This window comes from Triturus cristatus, chromosome 2_1 (genome assembly GCF_964204655.1).
Source record: "Triturus cristatus chromosome 2_1, aTriCri1.1, whole genome shotgun sequence".
In the NCBI taxonomy this organism is placed as follows: domain Eukaryota; kingdom Metazoa; phylum Chordata; class Amphibia; order Caudata; family Salamandridae; genus Triturus; species Triturus cristatus.
In genome coordinates this window covers 253181360-253202024 of record NC_140581.1, presented here as the reverse complement: position 1 = coordinate 253202024, position 20665 = coordinate 253181360, and the positions used below count along the sequence as shown (strand labels likewise).

The following is a 20665-nucleotide window of genomic DNA, read 5'->3' as shown; positions in this document are numbered from 1 at the left end:
AGTTTTCCGAAGGCTGCAAAGGATATTCACCCAAAAAGTTCCTAAACCAGCGGTTGCATAGTATACTATGTGCTTTTTTTATCGAAAGAGCCCATAGGGCCCTGACCCAGAAACTACTACCAGGAGCCCCCTCAGGGCCTTGATAGCACCCATTTTAAACTACCTAAACAGGGACATGATTCTCTGCCATGCCCGCTCCCAGGACACCTTGCTGTTTCAGGTGATCTTCCTAGACTATACCAAGCTAGTTCAAGACCAACAAAAATCCTACATTGCGGCAAAAAAGAAATTGCAAGATTTGAATATCCAGCAAAACTTAATATCATCTACTAAGCTAAAACCTATTTCTTTGACACCCTGAATAAAGTTTTCCAATGGACAGACAAAGATGCCATTTCTGACTTCATACACTCCCCCTCTGCATGCAAACTCTGCGCCAAGGGGTTGTTATACGCATCCCTGTTGAACAAGAACTGGCCATGCTCATTCTGGTATGACAGATCGGAGGTACCTGGGAATACACAAGACTTTGACAGCAGCGCAAATGCAGGCAGATCCAGTGGTGATGCCGGGAACTACTCCCCTATGAAGTCACCTACTGATACCTAATGTCAGCTCATGTATATTGAAGATCCAGGCTGAGCACAAGAGAACTATAATGACCAACATGCAATGAAGGGCACACCCTTCCTGCAACCACAGGACAAGCAGACGCAGTGACCATAGAATGGAATGCCGATCCTTGCTGGTGCCAGATAATACCCAAGTGTTGTAAGACCAGAGCTATCGAACTGGATTACGAACACCAGTGATAGTTCAGGGAGTTGGTGAAATGTTAGGACAGGTTGACGCCATCTTCCAGTTTTCTTTGACAGTCGGCATGTCCTACTTCGCAATTCAGAAATGTTGGGTGGCGGGAGAGAATGTGTTTTAATGGTTGTATGTATTTTGGTTGGTAAAATTGGCATGATACTTTTCCTGATGAACACTGCCACACATGCCCTTGCTTGCCCAATCCCTGGCCTGATGCCAGACAGTCTAAACATGGCCCCAGACGATATGGTTAAATTGGTGTTTTTGAACTTGAACTGCATTCTAGATCCAGTCCAAAAGGATAGCGGTCCTCTGTATGGCCAAAGGCCTGTGGACCAACATCCTATTCATCCAATAAACCCATTTGATGGTGAATAGTTTCCCATGCCTAAGCTGCTATGGAATCGAGCATGTTTTCCAGTCTGGGGTTCGCGAGGGAGTCTAAAGGGGTGGCCATATTGCTAAAAGGACACCTTAATTTCGAGATAAAGATATGGTCAAATCATTTGGGGGCCGGTACATAGCACTCACTGCCCTCTTGAAAGGGGAAGCCATTACTATAAAGAATGTTTATGCCCCTCCCGCATTGAATGCAACGTTACTAGAGGTCATCGTCTGACTTAGAGGGGACGAAACTTCGAAGCAGAGGTGGCACCAGTGAAGAATGTATCCGTGTGATACCCCTTTTTGGGGCGACGGATCTCTTGAACATTTAGCGCGTGTTCCACCAACAGGGGAGAGACACTTTTCATTCAGAGGCACAGAACGCCCTCTCCTGCTTGGACTGTTTCTTTCTCTCGAAGACGGACACCAATAAGGTAACAGACGCGTATATGCTAGCTCGCGGACTTTCTGATCACTTCACTATAACGCTATACGTACAGACAAGCGGTCGTAGAGCTCCAGTATGTTGGAGACTGTCAGCATGGGCTCTACATGACACCAGACTTCCCTTCCTCATAGAGTGCACTCCCGGGAACTGTATTGGAGGCATTACTGACAACCCTCTGAGGGGAATTCATTAGTTATTCCACAGGGGAAAAAACGCAAGAAACAGCAATCCATAGAGGACATTGAATCTCAAATAAGATCCCTGGAAACACGAGTTAGTAACAACCCAAACCAGAGACTACACAGCAAAATTGCCCACGGGCAGGCCCAAGTGCAACACCTCCTACTTAATGAGGCCAAAAATGTGTGTCTGGCCGCGCAGTCATGCCTTTATCAGTGGGGAGACGAGGGTAGTAAATGACTGCACCACATCTGCTCAAATATCACATACCATACCCCGATCGCATATGTCTTTCACGGGCTAAAAAACACCACAGGGGACAGAGCCATAGCCTACCACTTTGCGCGATATACCAACAACTTCCACTCCTCATTCAGGGTGTGGCTATGATAACGCTGAAGTTAGGCTTGTGGCATCACTAGGGAACTATCAGCCATGGTGCTCAGTCCCAGGACTGCACCAAAGGGGCTGGTGTGCAGTAGTGGTGAGGCTGTAGAGGGCAGGGGACCAATCAGCCGCTCTTGCATCCGCCTGCCTGGAAAAGACCAGGGTTCCTAGATAGAAAAGGAGCCAGAGCTATAGCGCATCCCTGCTGTGCTGCTCCTACTGCAATGTCCATGGCAGTGTCCGGCATAAGCTGTGACTCATGAGTGATTACAGCAGATGAAAAAGCCTAGGAGGGGTATGGCATTTGGCACTGGGAGTAACTGGGAGTACTTACAGTGCACTGGTTGCAATTCCTATTTTCTATAAAGGTCCAAGCAGTCCGCATCGGTCATGCGAAGAGGAAGTGTGCAACCAGCATTGGGAATGCAACCGTATTTGAGTAACCAGTCAGTGCTGGCTCAGCATGCACCTGTAGAGGACTGTGGGAGAGGGGGGTGCATTTTTCCGAGGCTGCTACATTTGCTGGTGAGTGATAGGTATGCAGGATAGGTCTACGTTGTGTACTGGTCACCAATGGGGAAAAAAATTAACGTCCGTAAAAAGGCTCTTCCTAAAACAAGACAGACAGATGGGTAAGTCACTGACTGAAGGAGACTCCTAAACCAAGGGCTGAAAGGTCCTAAGCTAAAGGCCATCTCTGTTATGTTGGGTGTTTACATTGTGTGTTGTGCTGACATGAGCTATAGCTGTGTGCAATCAGACTTGGGGCCCGACGATTAGGAGTTTGGCAGTCTCACTACTGTCCCGCTGCGGCAGCTATACCAAGAAGACCACTAAGCCGGTGGTCGTTTGCCCACCATATTATGAGGTTTCCAGTGGGCTGGCGATCTGTTTGCAGCACAGTTACACCGGTGTGACTTTAACACAGCAGGAACTGTGTGCAGTTGCACTGTGGTTCCATGGCACAGGGAGCACTGCACACTCCATCTCCTGTATTGGCGCTGCATGCAGTGACAGTGTGACCCCCATAGAACAGGCGACAATGCACGCCCTGTCACTTTGAATGTGCTTATAAAGTTAGAGAGACTAGGCCAGAATTCGACCAATTATCCCCTTATTTACTGCCTTCAAGAGCTCGGTGGAAAGGCAGATCCTAATTTGCATAGCAGGAAGATTGGTGGCAACTCCCTCCTTGAGCTGCCTCCAATTGTCATGCCGTGGGAGCATGAGTATCGGCAGAGGCGGCATCACTGCGGCAGTCTTGTCGCCTTGTTGCTGCTCTGATCGTAACCTGGCAGTCAAACTGCCAAGGAAGCGGGGAGGACGGCTGAAAAGCAATGGCGGACCCCATCCCACCAACCTCATAATCGGGCCCTAAATCATGGATGTAAGCCTGTGAGTTGGTAGGTTAAACTATTTTCAGTTTCATTGTGTATTAGCTATTTGCTAAACTTTTGAGAGCTTAGGGCCATATATATCAAGTCTTTTTTCCCGTTTGCAAACTGGCAGATTCTCAGAATCAGCCCGTTTACAAATTGGAAAAAGCCTTTTCGGATGTATCATCCCAAAAGGCCATCACAAAATAGAGAATTGTTAAATTTGCGATTCTCTATTTTGCGAATGCAATTAAGGAATTGCAAATTGCGATTCCTTACATGTAATTCTGGAAGCACCAGAAATTTGCTATTTGTCCTTAAAGAATTGCAAATTACCACCAACTTCAAGTTGGTGGCAATTTGCGATTTTCTTTAAAAAAGCACTTTTTTTTAAAGTGCCATATGTCGCACATACATGCCCTTAGGGCATGTATGTGTGCAAGATGTGCACACATGTATATTTCAGGGGTGCAACAGGGTGTCCTTTTGGCATCCTTGCAACCTTGAAATTGCATTCTCAATTTGCGATTCTCTAATTGGTAATCGCAAATTGAGAATGTCTTCCCATTCATTCCTATGAGCCTCCTGGCCCATAGGAATGAATGTGAAGGTATTCCTTATTTGCGAATCTTAATTTGCAATTCACAAATAAGGAATATGTAGGCTTCTCAAAATTTTTAACAAATCATACATACATTGCATTTTGCGATTCTCTAATTTTAATGGCTAGGGTTGTCTGATCATGCCATCTGTGCTTTCTTTTATAAATCATGGTTATTTGGCTATTAGATGTGTTGGTGGAATTTGAATGTACCTTGAGCAAAACTCCCAGAATGCACGGATTTGTTAAATGAACGCCCGGGGCAGGAAACATGGTTTTCTGTGGACTTTGGACAACCGAAATAACGAGGGCTGTGATGGACGGAGTGAAGGGGGGGGGGGGTGGATTAGAGAGTTCAGTTTGGAAAGGAGAACACATTCTTCTAATTAATTACTTGCTCTGGACAGGGAAGACCTTGAGGTCTGTACATGCATTTTATTTCTCTCTTTTCCTCTGTCTGACATTTTGGGTCGCCTCACCTCAGCCGTGATTGGTTAACTCGGACCAAATGTTTTGCCTGTAGATTCGAGGTATTTCCATCTTTTTTTCCAAATTATAAACGAAAAATTACAAGTCCTAGATTTGTAAAGACAAGAGAAGCAACTCGCACCTGCCACGAAACAAACTTAAGCTTCGTGTATCGTAGGAGGTATTTATTTTTACGAAGGGACGTTTTGCAACCTGTAGATTGCAGGGCCGGACTGGGGAACCAAAGCAGATCTGGGGGAAAATGCTAAATCCTACCCGACTCACTTTGTCTCCTCGCTCAATCTCTTTCAATCCATTCTTTTTCTCTCCTTCTCTCCATCCCTCTGTGGTCGGGTTCTCACTCCCCTCTCTGGAGCTTCCAGGGTCTCCGGCCGCCGGGGAAGTGCCAGTGGATTAAAAACCCCTCCGGCCTTGGCTGATTACTTCACTGCACCACGTGCTGCGAGGGCTTCCATCTTCCAAAGGTTCTGCAGCGCTTGTGGGTTGTTGCTTGTCCCTGAGGGTGGTTTGCTCATTTGTTTTTTCCCTTTGCATTCTGGGACTCGTAGTGCTCTGTTTTTATATTGATGAAAAGTAATGACTGAGTGTCACAAAATTGAGTAATGCAACAGGAGAGTATGGGGTGCTCCTCCCTGACAAGGGATCGACTCGAGACCTCGAAGAGTGTATGTGAGGGGGGTGGGATGCACCCTTGTACATATTAACGGACAGTGGCCCGTCTGGTATCTGCACCTGTTGAATAGAACCAGTACAGGAGACCCCTACAAGCATCGAAGGCCTCGTGAGAAGCCCGGGTTGTAGTGTAGGAGGCCTTCATAGGGGCACCTTGACATAATATGCCTATTTCCGTCATGACTCTTTGGTCAACAGCTTGTTGCATTCTGGAACTTGTAGTTTGGCATTTAATATTGAATATTATTGGAGCCTATTTTTGCAAAGTGTTGTTGATGTAAAAACCAAGATTAGGTAAAGGTGTGACAAACCGCATGGGGGTCACTTGTTAGGCCCCACTGAAATATAGCAGCTGCTGTTCACCCTGCATGCCCCCCCCACCAACGTGCTGACACTAGTATAGTACCACTGCTAAGAAGTGCTGTGTGTGTGTGTGCGTGTGTATGTGTGTGTATATATATAATATTACAATGCTGCATGCTTGCAAAGGACCCCCTCTTACTACTTTGTATGTTGAAATGCCCGCCTTAAAATTACGGCAGAACCCCCCCCCCCCCAAGAGTGGCCGCACTGAGACCCGGACAGCAGCTGACCTCTGACCTCTCTGCCCTTCAGTGATTGCTTATAGAGGCGGCGGCTGTATCCTAGACTTGTGCTTCCTGAATCCATTCATGTCTAGTAAGTAACAACTTCACCTTACCTGCGCGGGTGTAGCGCATAGACTGCCAATAGCGCTGGCTACCTGTAGCGCCTTTCCAAACAGATCCGAGGGTTCTGGGCTGTCCTGTGATGTGTTTTTGGATTTGTCTGTGTGTTCGTCCTGCTGTGGTTTTGGTGATGGTGAGGACATGGCTGGATCTCGGGTGTGGGGGTGTTGATGGTTGGGTGGTGGTGGTTGGGGAGTTTACCACTTCTCGCAGGCCTCGCAGTTAGAGGTGTGAGGCTGTGTTGCTGGCTGTGTGGCGTGTTTCAGCTGTTTTGAACATGTTTTGTGCTCTTTGTATCTAGGCCTTTGTGTGTGTGCAGTGCATATGTGTTTATTGTGTCTTGGAGTTTGCACAATGCCACCCTGGGCTGCCGGAACTGCTGGTGTATTCACGTTGTGTTGCCAGTGTGTGTGCAGGCTCCGGTGTACTTTTGTCTCGTGTGTTCCCGTGGCTGGTGCGAGTGTGTGTGCAGGATCTGTTGTGTTTTTGACTGGTGTTTTCTTGTGGCTGGTGCGAGTGTGTGTGCACGCTCAGGGGTGTTTTTGTTTGGTGAGTTCCTGTGACCTGCGTCTCCATGAATTCCCTTGCTACCACCCTCCAACAGTGCCCCTCATCTCTCCATAGCCCTTCTCTTACATAAATTTCATATTTTATAGCGTTACTCATAGTTCAATTACACTTCTGTTAGCCGCATGAAACACGTTTTTTACAGCAGGCTCATTAACCCTCTGTGCTACTTTGTGATGAGTCAAAACGGCCGTTAGAAAAAAAACTCTGATCTCTTTCCAGAAGGAACATTAATCACCATAATTATCTTTACATTTTTATTGCTGCCTGAAAACAGCTGGACACACAAGGAACTCTGCAGCAGGTGCTTTAAAACCATGTTATTTTTAAACACAGCACCCCCTCTCACCGGGTTCGCACCGGGTTTGGCTGCATCGGTCGCCATGGGTGGCATAATTAATCTAGCTGCTCCTTTGGTAACTATGGACAAAGAAGGACCAATTTTCAGGGCCCTATCAGAAATGCCCATTTTTTAGGCATCAGACAAGACCAAACGAGAGCACGATACAGAAAACCAGAGAGGGGCTCTTATCAACAATCAGAGAATTCTCCACAATTCCTACAGACTCGCAGGAACCAATATTGGAGAGAATAGTAGCAACATATGACATGAACACCCCTCCTGATGTATCCACCAACAGAGCATTTGCTTCAGTCCCCTCTACCTCCAAGGAAATTATACTGAAGGGACTAGATGGTTCCCCTGAAAAAGACATCGCTATAGGCCCACAAACCATCCCAGTCTTTAATCTCTCTAAAATTGAATTGGACATACCTGCCCTCAAATTGTTATCTCAAGGACTTACGTTTGTCCCCACTACCTACCTTGACCGTTTTAAAATGACTACTGACATCCAGTCTTTTTTCCGTAAAATTAGACTCAAAAGATTTTTCGAGGATAGACCTACTCATATTGACGAAAACTATACTGGACTTCGGCCCAGATCTATTTTCACGCCCACCCTAGATCAGGTTGGGGCCGAAATCAATGTTTTTGAGAAAGTGGTGAGTTCTAAAATACAGAAACTTCTCACCTTTGTATCCAAACCTGAGTACAATCTAGACTATTCGGAATATCAAGCTTTTAAACAACTGGCCAACAACTCAGAGATGACCATTAAGCCTGCTGATAAGGGAGGGGGCATTGTGGTACTTGATAGTTCCACATATAAACAACAAATTCAGGCTATGCTCAACATCCCTGAGCATTACATCAAACATAGGTCATACCCAGAAAGAAGAATTAAAGATGATATTTTAGACATCACCCAGAGAGCCCTTGATAGAGGTTCTCTATGTGAACAAGAGTTCAACTATCTAAATACAGAATTTCATCGAATACCCATTTTATATGGGGTTCCTAAAATACACAAAAACTTGACTCTACCCCCATTTAGACCCATTGTATCTACCATTGGGCACTTACTGAGCCTCTATCCAAATATCTAGATATATTTCTCCAACCCCTGGCATCCAACCTTCGGGGATATATCAAAGATATGGGACATCTCATTGGCGAAATTGAGGGCACTCATTTCAACAACCACACCGACTTTTTGGTTTCTATGGACGTAGAAGCCCTTTATACTAATGTTCCACAAATAGGAGCTTTAGAAGCGGTTAAACAAACCCTCATCAGCAATATAGCCCAGGTGATCGGTTATTCCTGTTGGAATGTCTGGCCATTGTTCTAAAAGAAAATTATTTCGAATTCGATGGTGAAGTCTTTAAACAGATACAAGGAGTAAGCATGGGCGCGGCTTGTGCGCCTAATGTAGCCAACATTTATATGGGAGAATTTGAAGCTAAGTTTATATTCAACGAGATAGCCCCATTTAGTGAGAACATTCTAAGATGGCATCGTTTCATCGATGACCTCTTTTTCATCTGGAGAGGCCCAGAAGAACAGCTAGATGAATTTATCCTTTGGATCAATCTCTGTGATGTTCATCTCAAATTTAGTCCCAATATTAGTAAAACTAAAATTGAATTCCTTGACATCTGGATTCAAATTGTTGATGAGAAAATTGAGGTCAGCCTCTATACGAAACCCACAGCCAAAAATACTCTTCTCCAATACTCCAGTTATCACCCTCGTAGTCAAAAAGACAACATTCCGTTCAGCCAATTTTTGTGATTGCGCAGGAATTGTACCACTATACAGAACTATGATCTGCATGCTGAACAACTCAAACTAAAATTCTGTAATAGAGGTTATCCATTTAAACTGATTAAGGATGCCTACAAAAGAGCTAAATACTACGATAGAACAGTATTGCTGCAGGATAAAGAAACTAAAACTGAAGACAAATTGGTCTGTGTCACCACTCATTCGAACATTGACCATAAGATCAGACAAATCATCAACAGTGAATGGCACATCCTTAACTCTGATCACTGTAAAAAGACTCTCCCTAAACCCATCTTTGCGTTTCGACGCAATAAGAATTTGAGAAACTCGTTGGTCAAATCAAAAGGATTTGTCAATAACTCTTTTGTCCAGAAATCTATTACCGGTACTAGACCCATCATGGGTACACACAAATGCGGCTGTCGTCATGCTTGCCAGTTCGCCATTGTAATAAACAAGCTAACGTGGGACAAAAGGATCTTTAACGTCAAAGATATGACCAATTGTCGCACTAAAAATGTGGTCTACCTTAGCCTTTGCCCATGTGGCAAAGGTTACATAGGTGAAACAGGCAGGGAATTTCGAGTTTGACTCAGTGAACACAAGTCGGCCATCTCCAACCAACGCCCTGGGGCCCCCCTGGTTTCACACTGGATTGAAAAGAAACATACCATCCTTGATCTTCGTTGGATCATTTTGGAACATGTCCATCTGCCTAGGGATGGTAATATTGATGCCCTAAGACGTAAAAGAGAAGTGTTTTGGATATATGTTCTTCAGACTCAGGAAAGGGGCTTGAATGAGCACATTCAGTGGGAAAATGCAATCCTTTAAGGTCCAATGAATACGGTGTGGTACACTAGAGGGATGCGTGGTTGTAGCCCTCTTAGAATTTTAGGACTTAGTTCAGCATTGGCAAGCATAGATATTCGTCCTTATATGCTATACATCCTTATGACGCTATATTCTACTACATATTTGGTTGTCACCATATGTGGTTTGTATATATTCTCTTCTTTTAGCTGATAAACCTTTTCCAACATGGCGATCCATTTTTTGGTCATGTTGAGAAGCGCATTGAGGCCGTGGTTGTCCTCTTTCTATTCCCCTACTTCATTTGCACTTTTTTTTGGACATTCAGAGTCCTTCCTCTATTTTCGTGCTACACACGTATTTGCCCTCTGGGTATTCCTTATAAGGAAGACGCCCAGTGTATTCCCGTTTACCGTCAGGATGCAGAGTCCGCCGATCCTTTAGCCCGAACATTGCTACTTTGCGGTAAGTGAAACTTTGGCCCCAGTATTTATTTTAGTCACCTCCAGTTCAGTTATAGTTATTCGAGTTAGTCTCTCCATTCTATAGCTGTAACTTTGTTATTTTAGAAATAATATTGCCATCCATCCCATTGAGGTTTACGGAAGATGCATATGTAAGGACTCACTATTTGGAACCACACGAACGTTACCTCCAATAAATGCAGATCGGGCCATATGTAAGTGAACTTGGGATTATCGGTCCGCTTTTTTATCTAGATTACATTATACCTAGTATAACATGGGCTAATTGTTTACTCTTAGTTAGCTCTGGCAACGAGTTGCCTTAGCCATAACCACTTTGGTTAATCTTCTCATTCTATAGTTGTAATTTTGTTTTTTCAGAAATAACATTGCCGTCCACCCCATTGAGACTTGCGGTTCATTTACACGTAAGGACTCTCTCTTTTCTTGGAATCCCACGGACGCTACCTTTAGTAGATGTAGATCGGGCCCTTGTAAGTGAACTTGGGGCTATCGGTCTGTGTTTTTTTTATCTAGATTACACTATACCCAACATAACACGTTTTAATTTTGTATTTTTAGGTAACTCTGGCAACGTGTTACTATATAACCATATTTCGATAGAATCCTTCTGGCTCTACTATCCCTATATAGGTGTATTCTCTACCCTAACCTTTTGGCTAAGATACTGATCCAACTTCCATGTTATTTAAATATTGGTAAGTGTTTGAATTCCGATATAAGTTTTCTATAATATTTTTGCCCGTGAGACGTACGGTTTATTAAAGTGGTTCTGACTAGATTATCAGCTCTGGCTATCGTTATTAGTAGTCTTATCCCTGTAGTCTCATTTGGTATAATTGGTGTTTCCACTATCTTACGAGTTTTCCCTACTGTTTCGGACCAGCGCCTTATGTGAAGTTGTTGTTTTCCCCTCATTGTGCTAATCGAGTCAAATACTACAAGGGAAATATCATTTATCATTCTATACATTCCTAACTCCATACGACTCGTACCTAAATATTAGTAGTCCTAGTTGTCAGAGTAAATTATCACCCTCTGTACTTCACAGCCTAGCTGTGTCCATTATCTGTTGTTTTTTTATCGCTAATTACTAATTCTTATTTCCCATATAGATTTATTAAATATACCTTTAGAAGTCATCTCAGTCTTGGTGCCTTCATTGAAAGATTAATTTTCCAAGTAGGTGCTTGCTCAGTACATTTTCTCACAGAGGTGATCGGTACCCCTTTATCTTCTTCTTTCTTTTTTATTAATTTTCTTTCATCTTTTTCATTTGCATCTTCTTTCTTTCATGACTCGGTGTTTCGAAAACTCTTTTACTCTTGGGTTAGTTTTCGACTAGTCTATATTCCTTTCACGCTATTTTGCTCCAGCCACATATTAATATAAATATATAGTATTAGTACTTACCTTGGTTTTTCTGCCCACAGACCTACGGTTGTGAATATTGAATTTATGCCAGCACCCTCACCACTTGACGTTGGAAATGAACTCGTCTCTAGTACTTGTCGCCCTTTGAAAGACTTATCCCATATGCCCTGAGGAAGGAGCCTATATAGAGTATATAGGATCTCCGAAACGCGCGTTGGCGCTTGTCTTGTGTTTTGTCTTATGCTGTATTGTTTTGCATTTTTTGTCTATTTTTTTGTTTAAATTCTTTTGTGATTTCTGTCTTCACTGTTTTAGTTTCTTGCATTTTCATTATGTCTTGATGTTATTTATTCAATGTCATTATGGTGTGTGTTGCTGATGACATGTTCCACTTTTTCTTATTATTGTGACCTAATATATATTACATTTAATGTATCACTCGATTTAAAATAGACATCTATATGTCTCTCAAAAAAATGAAAAAATTATCTAATAAATGAAGTAATCTATTTTTGTACACCGTTGATGTGGGCATTGCCTTATTATATGGACATAGTGCCTAAAATTGAATTATATAGGTGTAGGAAGCCCTCTGTTGTTGTTGCTCCTTTGCTCCTTTGCCAGCACCATCTTGGTACTTGGCGGGCTCTTGCTGGGCTCGCAGAGTCTTTTCATCTTTGTACGGTGGTGAAAGAGTCGCTGTGTGAGCTGTTGTATTAGGATAGGTAACATAAAAATTCCTTTTACGTCCAATTTGGTAGTCTGTCACTTAAGTAGGGCTACTGTGATTATGTGGCAGGAAAGGGCAAAAATTATGCTGCAGGGTTGAGTATATGTGGCAAGAAAAGGCAAATTATGCAGCATAATGCAGCACATCTTGTAATAGTATTTCTTTATTTCGGCATTTTTTTAAAACTTGGTAAGACTGTCTGGACATTATTTGAACCAGCTTAACCTCCAAACTTAGCAATAAGCCATGGAAAGGTGTGGAGTCCAGCTGTGCAAAGGGCCTTCCACTCCATAGCAACACAAACACATTTTAGTAACTTTTGATCCGTTTGAGCTAGAAACCATTTTTTTTGTTGATAAAATCTGTTGATTATGAGGCAGTTGCGGCATATCTATAATTCCCCCCCTACCACACAATTGCATATTTCCATTGGCCCTGCTTATAAGAGGTTAAAAACAAAGGACATAGGAGGTGCCCAGTAATGATTATGATGCGTTCCTCACAGGGCCGGACTGAAAACCGAAACCGGCCCTGGCAAACAGCTCGGCCGCCACTCCCTGGGGGAGAGAGGGTTGTGCGGCGGAGCGGTTTTCTAAGGCTGATTTCTGCCGATTTTTTTTTTTTTTTTTTTTTTTACAGGGGGCCGGTATTGAAAATGCAATTGGTCTCGCGTTTGATTAAGTTAAAGCCATTTGCTTTGCTACTGGTATTGCATTCTAGCTTTGAATTATTTAGTGTATATTTGTGATATGAGCATATATTCGCTCTCCCCTCGCCCCTTTTCTTCTGCCTCATGCTTTTGTAATCCTCACTATACGAAATGAACACACATACTATTCTTCTATTCATTCATCTCCCAAATCTGAAACACAGCTCTTTGCCAACTAACGCTATGCTGTAAACTACTACACAGCTAACAAAACAATTCTAACTACATACAACTACAACATATCACAAATATACACTAAATAATGCAAAACTAGAATACAATACCATTAGCAAAGCAAATGGCTTTAACTTAATCAAAGGCGAGACCTATTGCATTTCCAATACTTGTTTGTTGTGCGATGACATTAATCTGTAGGGCTGAACCCCAACCCCTAGCCACCTCACCCCCGGGTGTGTAAAACGTATGATACTGTGCTTTGTGAGGCTGATCATCGGTGCAAGCAACAAAGTGCGGCGGTGTGCCCCCCAGTAGCAACCAGGGCTCCAGAAAAACAGAAGACAGAAATGGAACAAAGGAAGGGGAGCAGATATCAAGCCATGGGCAGGAAGACACCGATCTGAGTAGTGAGGGTGAATCTCAAACACAAGCCAAACTGAATAACCTGTTTGTAGCCATCACACTCACCTGTGAAACACTGAAGAACAAAATCAATACTTTTGTGATCGATATGAATCTAATATGCAAGGACTATAAGAAACCAGCTAGCAAGGTGAGACATGCTGAAACATGCCTAGACGTCCTCACACCGCATCTATCATGAAAGAAGTAACAGAACTCACACATAGAGTTTGCTTTCTTATCCTAGCCACAGCATGGAAAACAGATCACCTTGAGGTATGAGAAGCCAGGGTCATGTTATTTCTGGACTACACTCTGGCAGTACAAAGAGACTGTTAAACTTTCCAGAAGTAAAGCGAAGACAGCAGGGCAGACAACATCAAGTATGCCCTCATATCCTCAGCACAGCTCAAATTATCCTCAATAATAAGACATGATTCTTCGAAGACCCCGAGGAAGCATGGGACTGGCTAATAAAGCAGACTGGAAAGGATAGGGGTGGTCCACCGTTTCAGCGGCGGAAACCAAAGCTTGGACAGACTCAGACCAAAGAATCCTTGCTCCCTTGGCTCAGAAAGCACAGAATGTAAGAGAGGAATGCCTAATGTTGCCTGTGCAGTGCTCGACAACCTGGAGAAATGGACAACAAGAAACAGAAGATGTTCAATGTGGCACTGAATGAGATACAGACACAACTGTCCATTGGGACAAAGTCTGCCCTGCAATCACCCCAAAAAAATGGCAGATGATCTATTGTGGCAGCACTGTATCCTTTACCTATTAGACTAGATAGGGGAAGACCCCAGAGAACTATTACTAATACTAGCATTGGGTGAGAAGGGGCATACCCTGTGCACAGAAGGTGGGTAACCAATGATTAGCAGCCAACATGTGACTGAGCAAGTATAGATCTTGAAATGAAACCATAGTTCCGCCCCTCCAATGGCCTGACCTAAGCAGTACTCCATCAAAAGTTGATTTGTTGAATTACATGCGTTTTGGACGGGACATGGTTTCCTTTTTGTACTGCCCTAGGAAGGGGAGTTTAGTTGGGATTTGCAATAAATGTTTGTTGCTCAATCAGGGCAGAAGTGCATGGGAGACACAAACGGGTGCGGACATGTATGTTTAAAATGCTAGGCACTGTACATGGCTGGAGAGAACATGATAATGAAATGAAACCACACAGCACATACAATAATGTCCTGAAACATTAGTGGTATGAACAGTTTACCCAAACCATAAACCATTCAATGTTCATACCTCTTTGCGGTGCAGAGGAGTAGACCTCTCTTTTCTACAGGAGATGCACTTCACTGCTGCTGAAGCAGTTAACATAATTAGACAGTGGAGGGGACAGCTTCTCAGTACAAGGTATTCAGCGCTGGGCATTCAGCATTCGCACAAGGGACACTGAGCGGTATTAGGCCCAGGCCACCTTTTTTTCGGTACTTAGACCGCTGGTGGACGACGAGGGCAGATACATCTTCCTCTGAGGCCAATTGGACAGTGAGGAAATACTCTTGGCCAGTGTGTATGTGCCCAGTGCCAGCCAGGGTAACTTTTATGACACCTTACCGACAATACAGTTGCAACTCAGATGTGCCCCAATGATATTAGGTGGTGATGTTAACAAACTGGAAGATGTGCAGAAAGATCGGTCACATCCCACCACCCATTGGCACTGACTCCGCAAACGAGTACAGCAAGATCACTGGCAACCTGGTGGTAACACTGGGCCTTAACTGATATTTTGCATAGAGCACACCCCAGCCTAGGAATCTATTCATCTTGCTTGCCAGTGCATGATTTCTATGTAAGACTAGATAACATCTACAGCAATGCTGATTTGCTCCCATATTGGATCCACACAGAACATTTAGGCAGGACATTCTCTGACGATAACCGGTAGTGGTCTGTTTACAGAAATGGTACACCGGCCCAGCGATCCTGACTTGACGCCTGCAGTCCAGACTACTAGATGACCCAACTTACAGGGCCATCATTTAGAGCAGAAATAGATAAGTACTTTGAAAACACCTTAGGAGCAGCAGCAAACCAAGCATCCAGATGGGAGGCTTTTAAGGTTGTTGTGCTAGGGGCAGATATAGCAACAGATTTTTGACAACTCTCATTGCATAACTGACCACAGTTGAAAGCTAATTGTGCCCCTTAAATTAGAAGACCACAAAAACTGATGAGGACAACAGGAAACACAGCCACTACTTGGACAGCATACTGAACTTGATGCAGCAACTTAGTCACCATGATTATGTAGCATACCTAGAGTTGTGGCATGCAGACGTGAATAGGACAGGTAGGCTACTGGTCTGGCTCATTAGATAGGACCAAAGAAGTTGTACCATAATGCAGGTGGCTGACAATATTAAGCAAATACAATACACTAAAGAAAGCATTAGCAATGTTGTTCAATGAACAAAGAGAGGACTTTAAAGGGGAGGTCACATTGCTGTCCTAGCCTCAGGACAACCCTCTGGATCTGACATCCTACCAGTCGAATTTTATGAGGCAAATTCCTTACATTTAGCCCCTGGTTATTAGAAATGTACTGTTTAGAAATTTTATCAGGGTAGGTTTCTAGGCACCCAACGCAAACCTCTTCTGGTCCCCTTTCCCAAACCAGGTACAGAGGCTCGAGATGCAGGGGCCTGCCTCTAGGTCACTGTTGATGATCAACATCGATTATAAAATACTAAGCAACATTTTTGCCATTTGCCTGTTGACATAACTAGCTGATCTCATGTATGCGGATCAGGGTGTCTTTTTGGCAAGCCGCAGCACCTCACCCAATATAAGGCATCTTCTCCAAATCATGGACACAAAACTGGATGCACAAATATATCCCACGGTCGTATCAATAGACATACGCAAAGTGTTCACTGGTGCTAGCCAAATGGGATTATAGCAAATATTGATTCGATGTATCGAATTGTTGTACGTAGACCCAGCGGCAAGAGTTAAAGCTGGTAAGATAATATGAGCAGTAGCACAGATATGAAGAGGAACGTGACAGGGCTTTCCTCCCTCTGCTGCTATTTGCGCTGGGGATGGGTCCGCTGGAAACCTCTTATCTGGCTGAGATTAATACACATAAGAATTACAGACATGGGGATTGCACTTGAAATCTCGCTACATGCATGACATGTACTGATACTTGGGAGACCTAGATAGTGGCATGCAGTGTGCAATGAAACTGGCAAAGGTTTAGACACATCGTAGGGCTGGTGATGAACAGGGACAAGACGTATATGTTCCCCATCTAGCCTAATGCGAAGAATCCTCCGACAGGGCACCCAAGGGGAGATATACGCTGGGAGCCTCACGTGTTTGAGTATTCTGGCATTGACTGACCTGTGACCGCGAGCTCTGTCCTGCGAGGTCCTTCCTGTTGGGCTGTTTGTTCTGCGGCTGCACCTCGCGGAACCCGCTCCGCGGGTCCCGCTTCGCCCGTGTGCCTGGGCGCATCGTTGCTGATTCCTGACAGGGGAGCTGCCTGAATCTCGGGGAGCAGGGCTGCGAGCGCCAGGTGAGGATCAGGGACTCCATTGCCCAGGAGTCCCTGTGCTGCCATCATTTCCTGCACCTGGACGCTCTCCCTGCTGGCCACGCCCCCTAAGCACAGCTGAAAAGAGCCTGCTTGTCCCTAGCTCTTTGGGAGACATTGACTGACCTGTGAGCGCGAGCTCTGTCCTGCGAGGTCCTTCCTGTTGGGCTGTTTGTTCTGCGGCTGCACCTCGCGGAACCCGCTCCGCGGGTCCCGCTTCGCCCGTGTGCCTGGGCGCATCGTTGCTGATTCCTGACAGGGGAGCTGCCTGAATCTCGGGGAGCAGGGCTGCGAGCGCCAGGTGAGGATCAGGGACTCCATTGCCCAGGAGTCCCTGTGCTGCCATCATTTCCTGCACCTGGACGCTCTCCCTGCTGGCCACGCCCCCTAAGCACAGCTGAAAAGAGCCTGCTTGTCCCTAGCTCTTTGGGAGACATTGACTGACCTGTGAGCGCGAGCTCTGTCCTGCGAGGTCCTTCCTGTTGGGCTGTTTGTTCTGCGGCTGCACCTCGCGGAACCCGCTCCGCGGGTCCCGCTTCGCCCGTGTGCCTGGGCGCATCGTTGCTGATTCCTGACAGGGGAGCTGCCTGAATCTCGGGGAGCAGGGCTGCGAGCGCCAGGTGAGGATCAGGGACTCCATTGCCCAGGAGTCCCTGTGTTGCCATCATTTCCTGCACCTGGACGCTCTCCCTGCTGGCCACGCCCCCTAAGCACAGCTGAAAAGAGCCTGCTTGTCCCTAGCTCTTTGGGAGACATTGACTGACCTGTGAGCGCGAGCTCTGTCCTGCGAGGTCCTTCCTGTTGGGCTGTTTGTTCTGCGGCTGCACCTCGCGGAACCCGCTCCGCGGGTCCCGCTTCGCCCGTGTGCCTGGGCGCATCGTTGCTGATTCCTGACAGGGGAGCTGCCTGAATCTCGGGGAGCAGGGCTGCGAGCGCCAGGTGAGGATCAGGGACTCCATTGCCCAGGAGTCCCTGTGCTGCCATCATTTCCTGCACCTGGACGCTCTCCCTGCTGGCCACGCCCCCTAAGCACCCTCCCCCTATATCAGGTGCAGCTTCTTCCGCGGCGCGGGAGCACGCGGGAGGGCGCCGGGAGAAGCCCGGGACAAGGGCGGGACCGTCTGTGGCCGTCCGGGGCCGAAGGTGGCCGGGCTGGGCCTACCCTCTTGGATTGTGCTTCCGACCCCTGGTCTCTTACACTCGGTGGAGCCGCCCGCCGAGTTTAATTTATTGTGAACATTATGCCGTCCCCTGCAAGGGAGAGCACCCCACTAAAACCGGGTGGAGCAAAGAATAGGACTCTAGAGAATTATTTCTCCCGGGCAGTGGGGGAGGGGGACAAAGAGTGTAATCTGTCCAGGTTAAGGGCAGAACGGAGACGCTCAATAGATAATATGAAAAACACGCCCCTCGGAGACCAACTTATTTTACCAAGGGAGGAGTTGTCCCGAATTGATGATGTCCCACTATTGCTGAGGGATTGCACTAACATGTCACCAGTTGAAGCCTTGAGTATAGCCCCAGAAATTAGTTCTAGCCCCCCAAGGGTGACCATTGATTTAGTGTCCCAACCCCCTCCGGCCCCTCCAGCCTCGAAGATTAGGAAAACTAAATCTAAGCCAACTAACACACAAGTAGCCTTTGGACCTCCTCCAAATAAACGCAGGAGGAAATCGAGGGGAGTTCAAGGAAAGAGCAAACCCAAGGTTCCACACTCGGATTTTGGGAAGTTTTTAAAAACCCTCACATTAGTAGAGAAACCATTGGTCGATTTACACCCTAAACCCATTGCTCATGAGGATCCAGCTCCTACTATGATAAAAGACACAGGAGTTGGTATTGCTAATATTCCCTTGTCTGTTGTCCCGCTGGGAAACCTAGAATTTTTGCTAAGGTCCCTGTTATTACCGATCAGCGAGAGTATTAAAAAGATTGAGATCAGACTAACCATTTTAGAGGCCACATTGGGCAGTCTGAAAACTCCAGCTGGCAGACAGGGAAGGCAATCGGAGTCCACTCCCTCCACTGTAGCCCCTAAGCAGTCGGCAAATAGTGTCGCCAATCCAGTCCCTCCACAAGCTGTGAATGTGGCACCCTCGCAACAACCCACAAGGCCAAAGCCTGCAACAGCTAAGCCCCCTAACACCAATATGCCCAACCCTCCTTTAGGATCTGTACCCCCGGCACAGCCGGTAGACAAGAGCACCCCGACCCCTTTAATGAAGCTCACCCTGAGACCACGCAGACCCAATTTACCTCCAGAGACCAATGCTTTTACTGTCGTTATGGCAGGTGTCCCCCCACTTGAGGAAGGTGAAACGGAGGACTTTTGTGCCCTAAAAAGTAGGGTAATCAAGTGGTTAAACATAAATAGACCCCTCCCGACACACTTTAATAACGAAATTATAATGGTAAGAAGGGTACCATGGGTGGGAAGAACACAAAAATCCATTAAAGGGGACTGCATACTGGTGAGTTTTAGGGACACAGGAACGGTGTCCCATATATGTCAAGGGAAAAACAGATCTAGGGAATCCACCATCCAAACCCTCCATGTGTCGTTCTTTTTTCCCATCATCCCAGTCCTATCTCAGCAACCCCAAACTCATGACAACTGGGAGAGGGTTGGCAGGAGGGGGAGTCACCAGGCCTTTAACCCTAGGCCGTTTTTTGGCCGACCTGAACAACCCTTTTTTTCCTATAACCGGTTCCATTGCCTAAATGGCCTTGAAGGGGTCGATTGACAGACAGACAATGCCCCCCAGGGTTGTATAGAAATTGGAGGTACGGTAGAAAGACTGGAGGAGCAAAGATCCAAGGCTCAGCAAATCCAGGTGGTTGGTGAGTGGGAATCAAACTGCGTTGTGCCAAAGGAAATAGTTGTAGACAAGACAGGAGGGGGACATGGGCAGGGAATGCAAAGATCAATGTGGGAAAGAAGACCAAGGGCCCAGGGGGGTGCTGAATGGAGTGGAGAGGGTGTGAGACTTATCTCATGGAATATAGCGGGTATAGCGGGCAAATTCAACAATAAGGAATGGGTGGACTTCATTAGAACATTTCACATTATATGTGTACAGGAGACATGGGCTGTGGAGAATAACTACCATCTGCAGGGGTACAAGTGTTTTTTTGTTCCCGCCCGAAAATCTAGCTCAGGGAGAGCAATGGGCGGTTTGTCCATCTATGTAGATTTAGACCTGCCAGGCACCTGGTCCTTTCCAGACTGGTTCTCATATGGGATACAGGCGGTTCGGTTCCAGGGAAAGGGGTTACGTTTCTCTGTTTTTAACATATATAGCACCGAGATAGAAAATAGCCACACCCCGGTATTAACTGAACTCGACCAAAGGTTAGGAAAAGAAATCATATCCCAGAATAAGGGACCGTCTGGTGGACTGCTTGTGGTGGGGGATTTTAATTGTCACCTTTGTCCGGCACTGGTCAAAAAGAACACAGATTGGGCGCAATGCCCAATTGAGAAGGGACCGCATTTTTCTCACTCGCCTACTGGGTCGGCTCTTAGGTTGCTTCGGCTTAAGTACGACCTAGAGCACACCATTAATATGGTAGACCCACAGTCGGATGGTACACTCCCACCAACTTTTAAGGGCAGGGGCTGCTCGTCTATTATAGATTATATTCTGGTCTCGAG

At 45.7% G+C, this 20665-nt stretch overlaps 1 protein-coding gene across 4 annotated transcripts in view; it reads left to right on the top strand.

Moving 5' to 3' along the window:
- AMACR (alpha-methylacyl-CoA racemase) overlaps window positions 1-20665 on the top strand; it is a 421886-nt gene that overhangs the window by 28659 nt on the left and 372562 nt on the right. The window contains exon 1 of one of the 4 annotated variants that reach the window (XM_085630860.1): window positions 9895-10033. The exons of 2 other annotated variants lie outside the window; for them this stretch is intronic. Coding sequence is in view for 1 of the 2 variants with exons in the window: in XM_085630841.1 (XP_085486967.1) it covers window positions 10230-10247 (18 nt within the window). In the remaining variant the exon portion in view is untranslated. Of the gene's footprint in view, window positions 1-9894; window positions 10034-10123; window positions 10248-20665 lie in introns of those variants that run through there. One more of the 4 variants, XM_085630841.1, reaches the window with a different exon arrangement.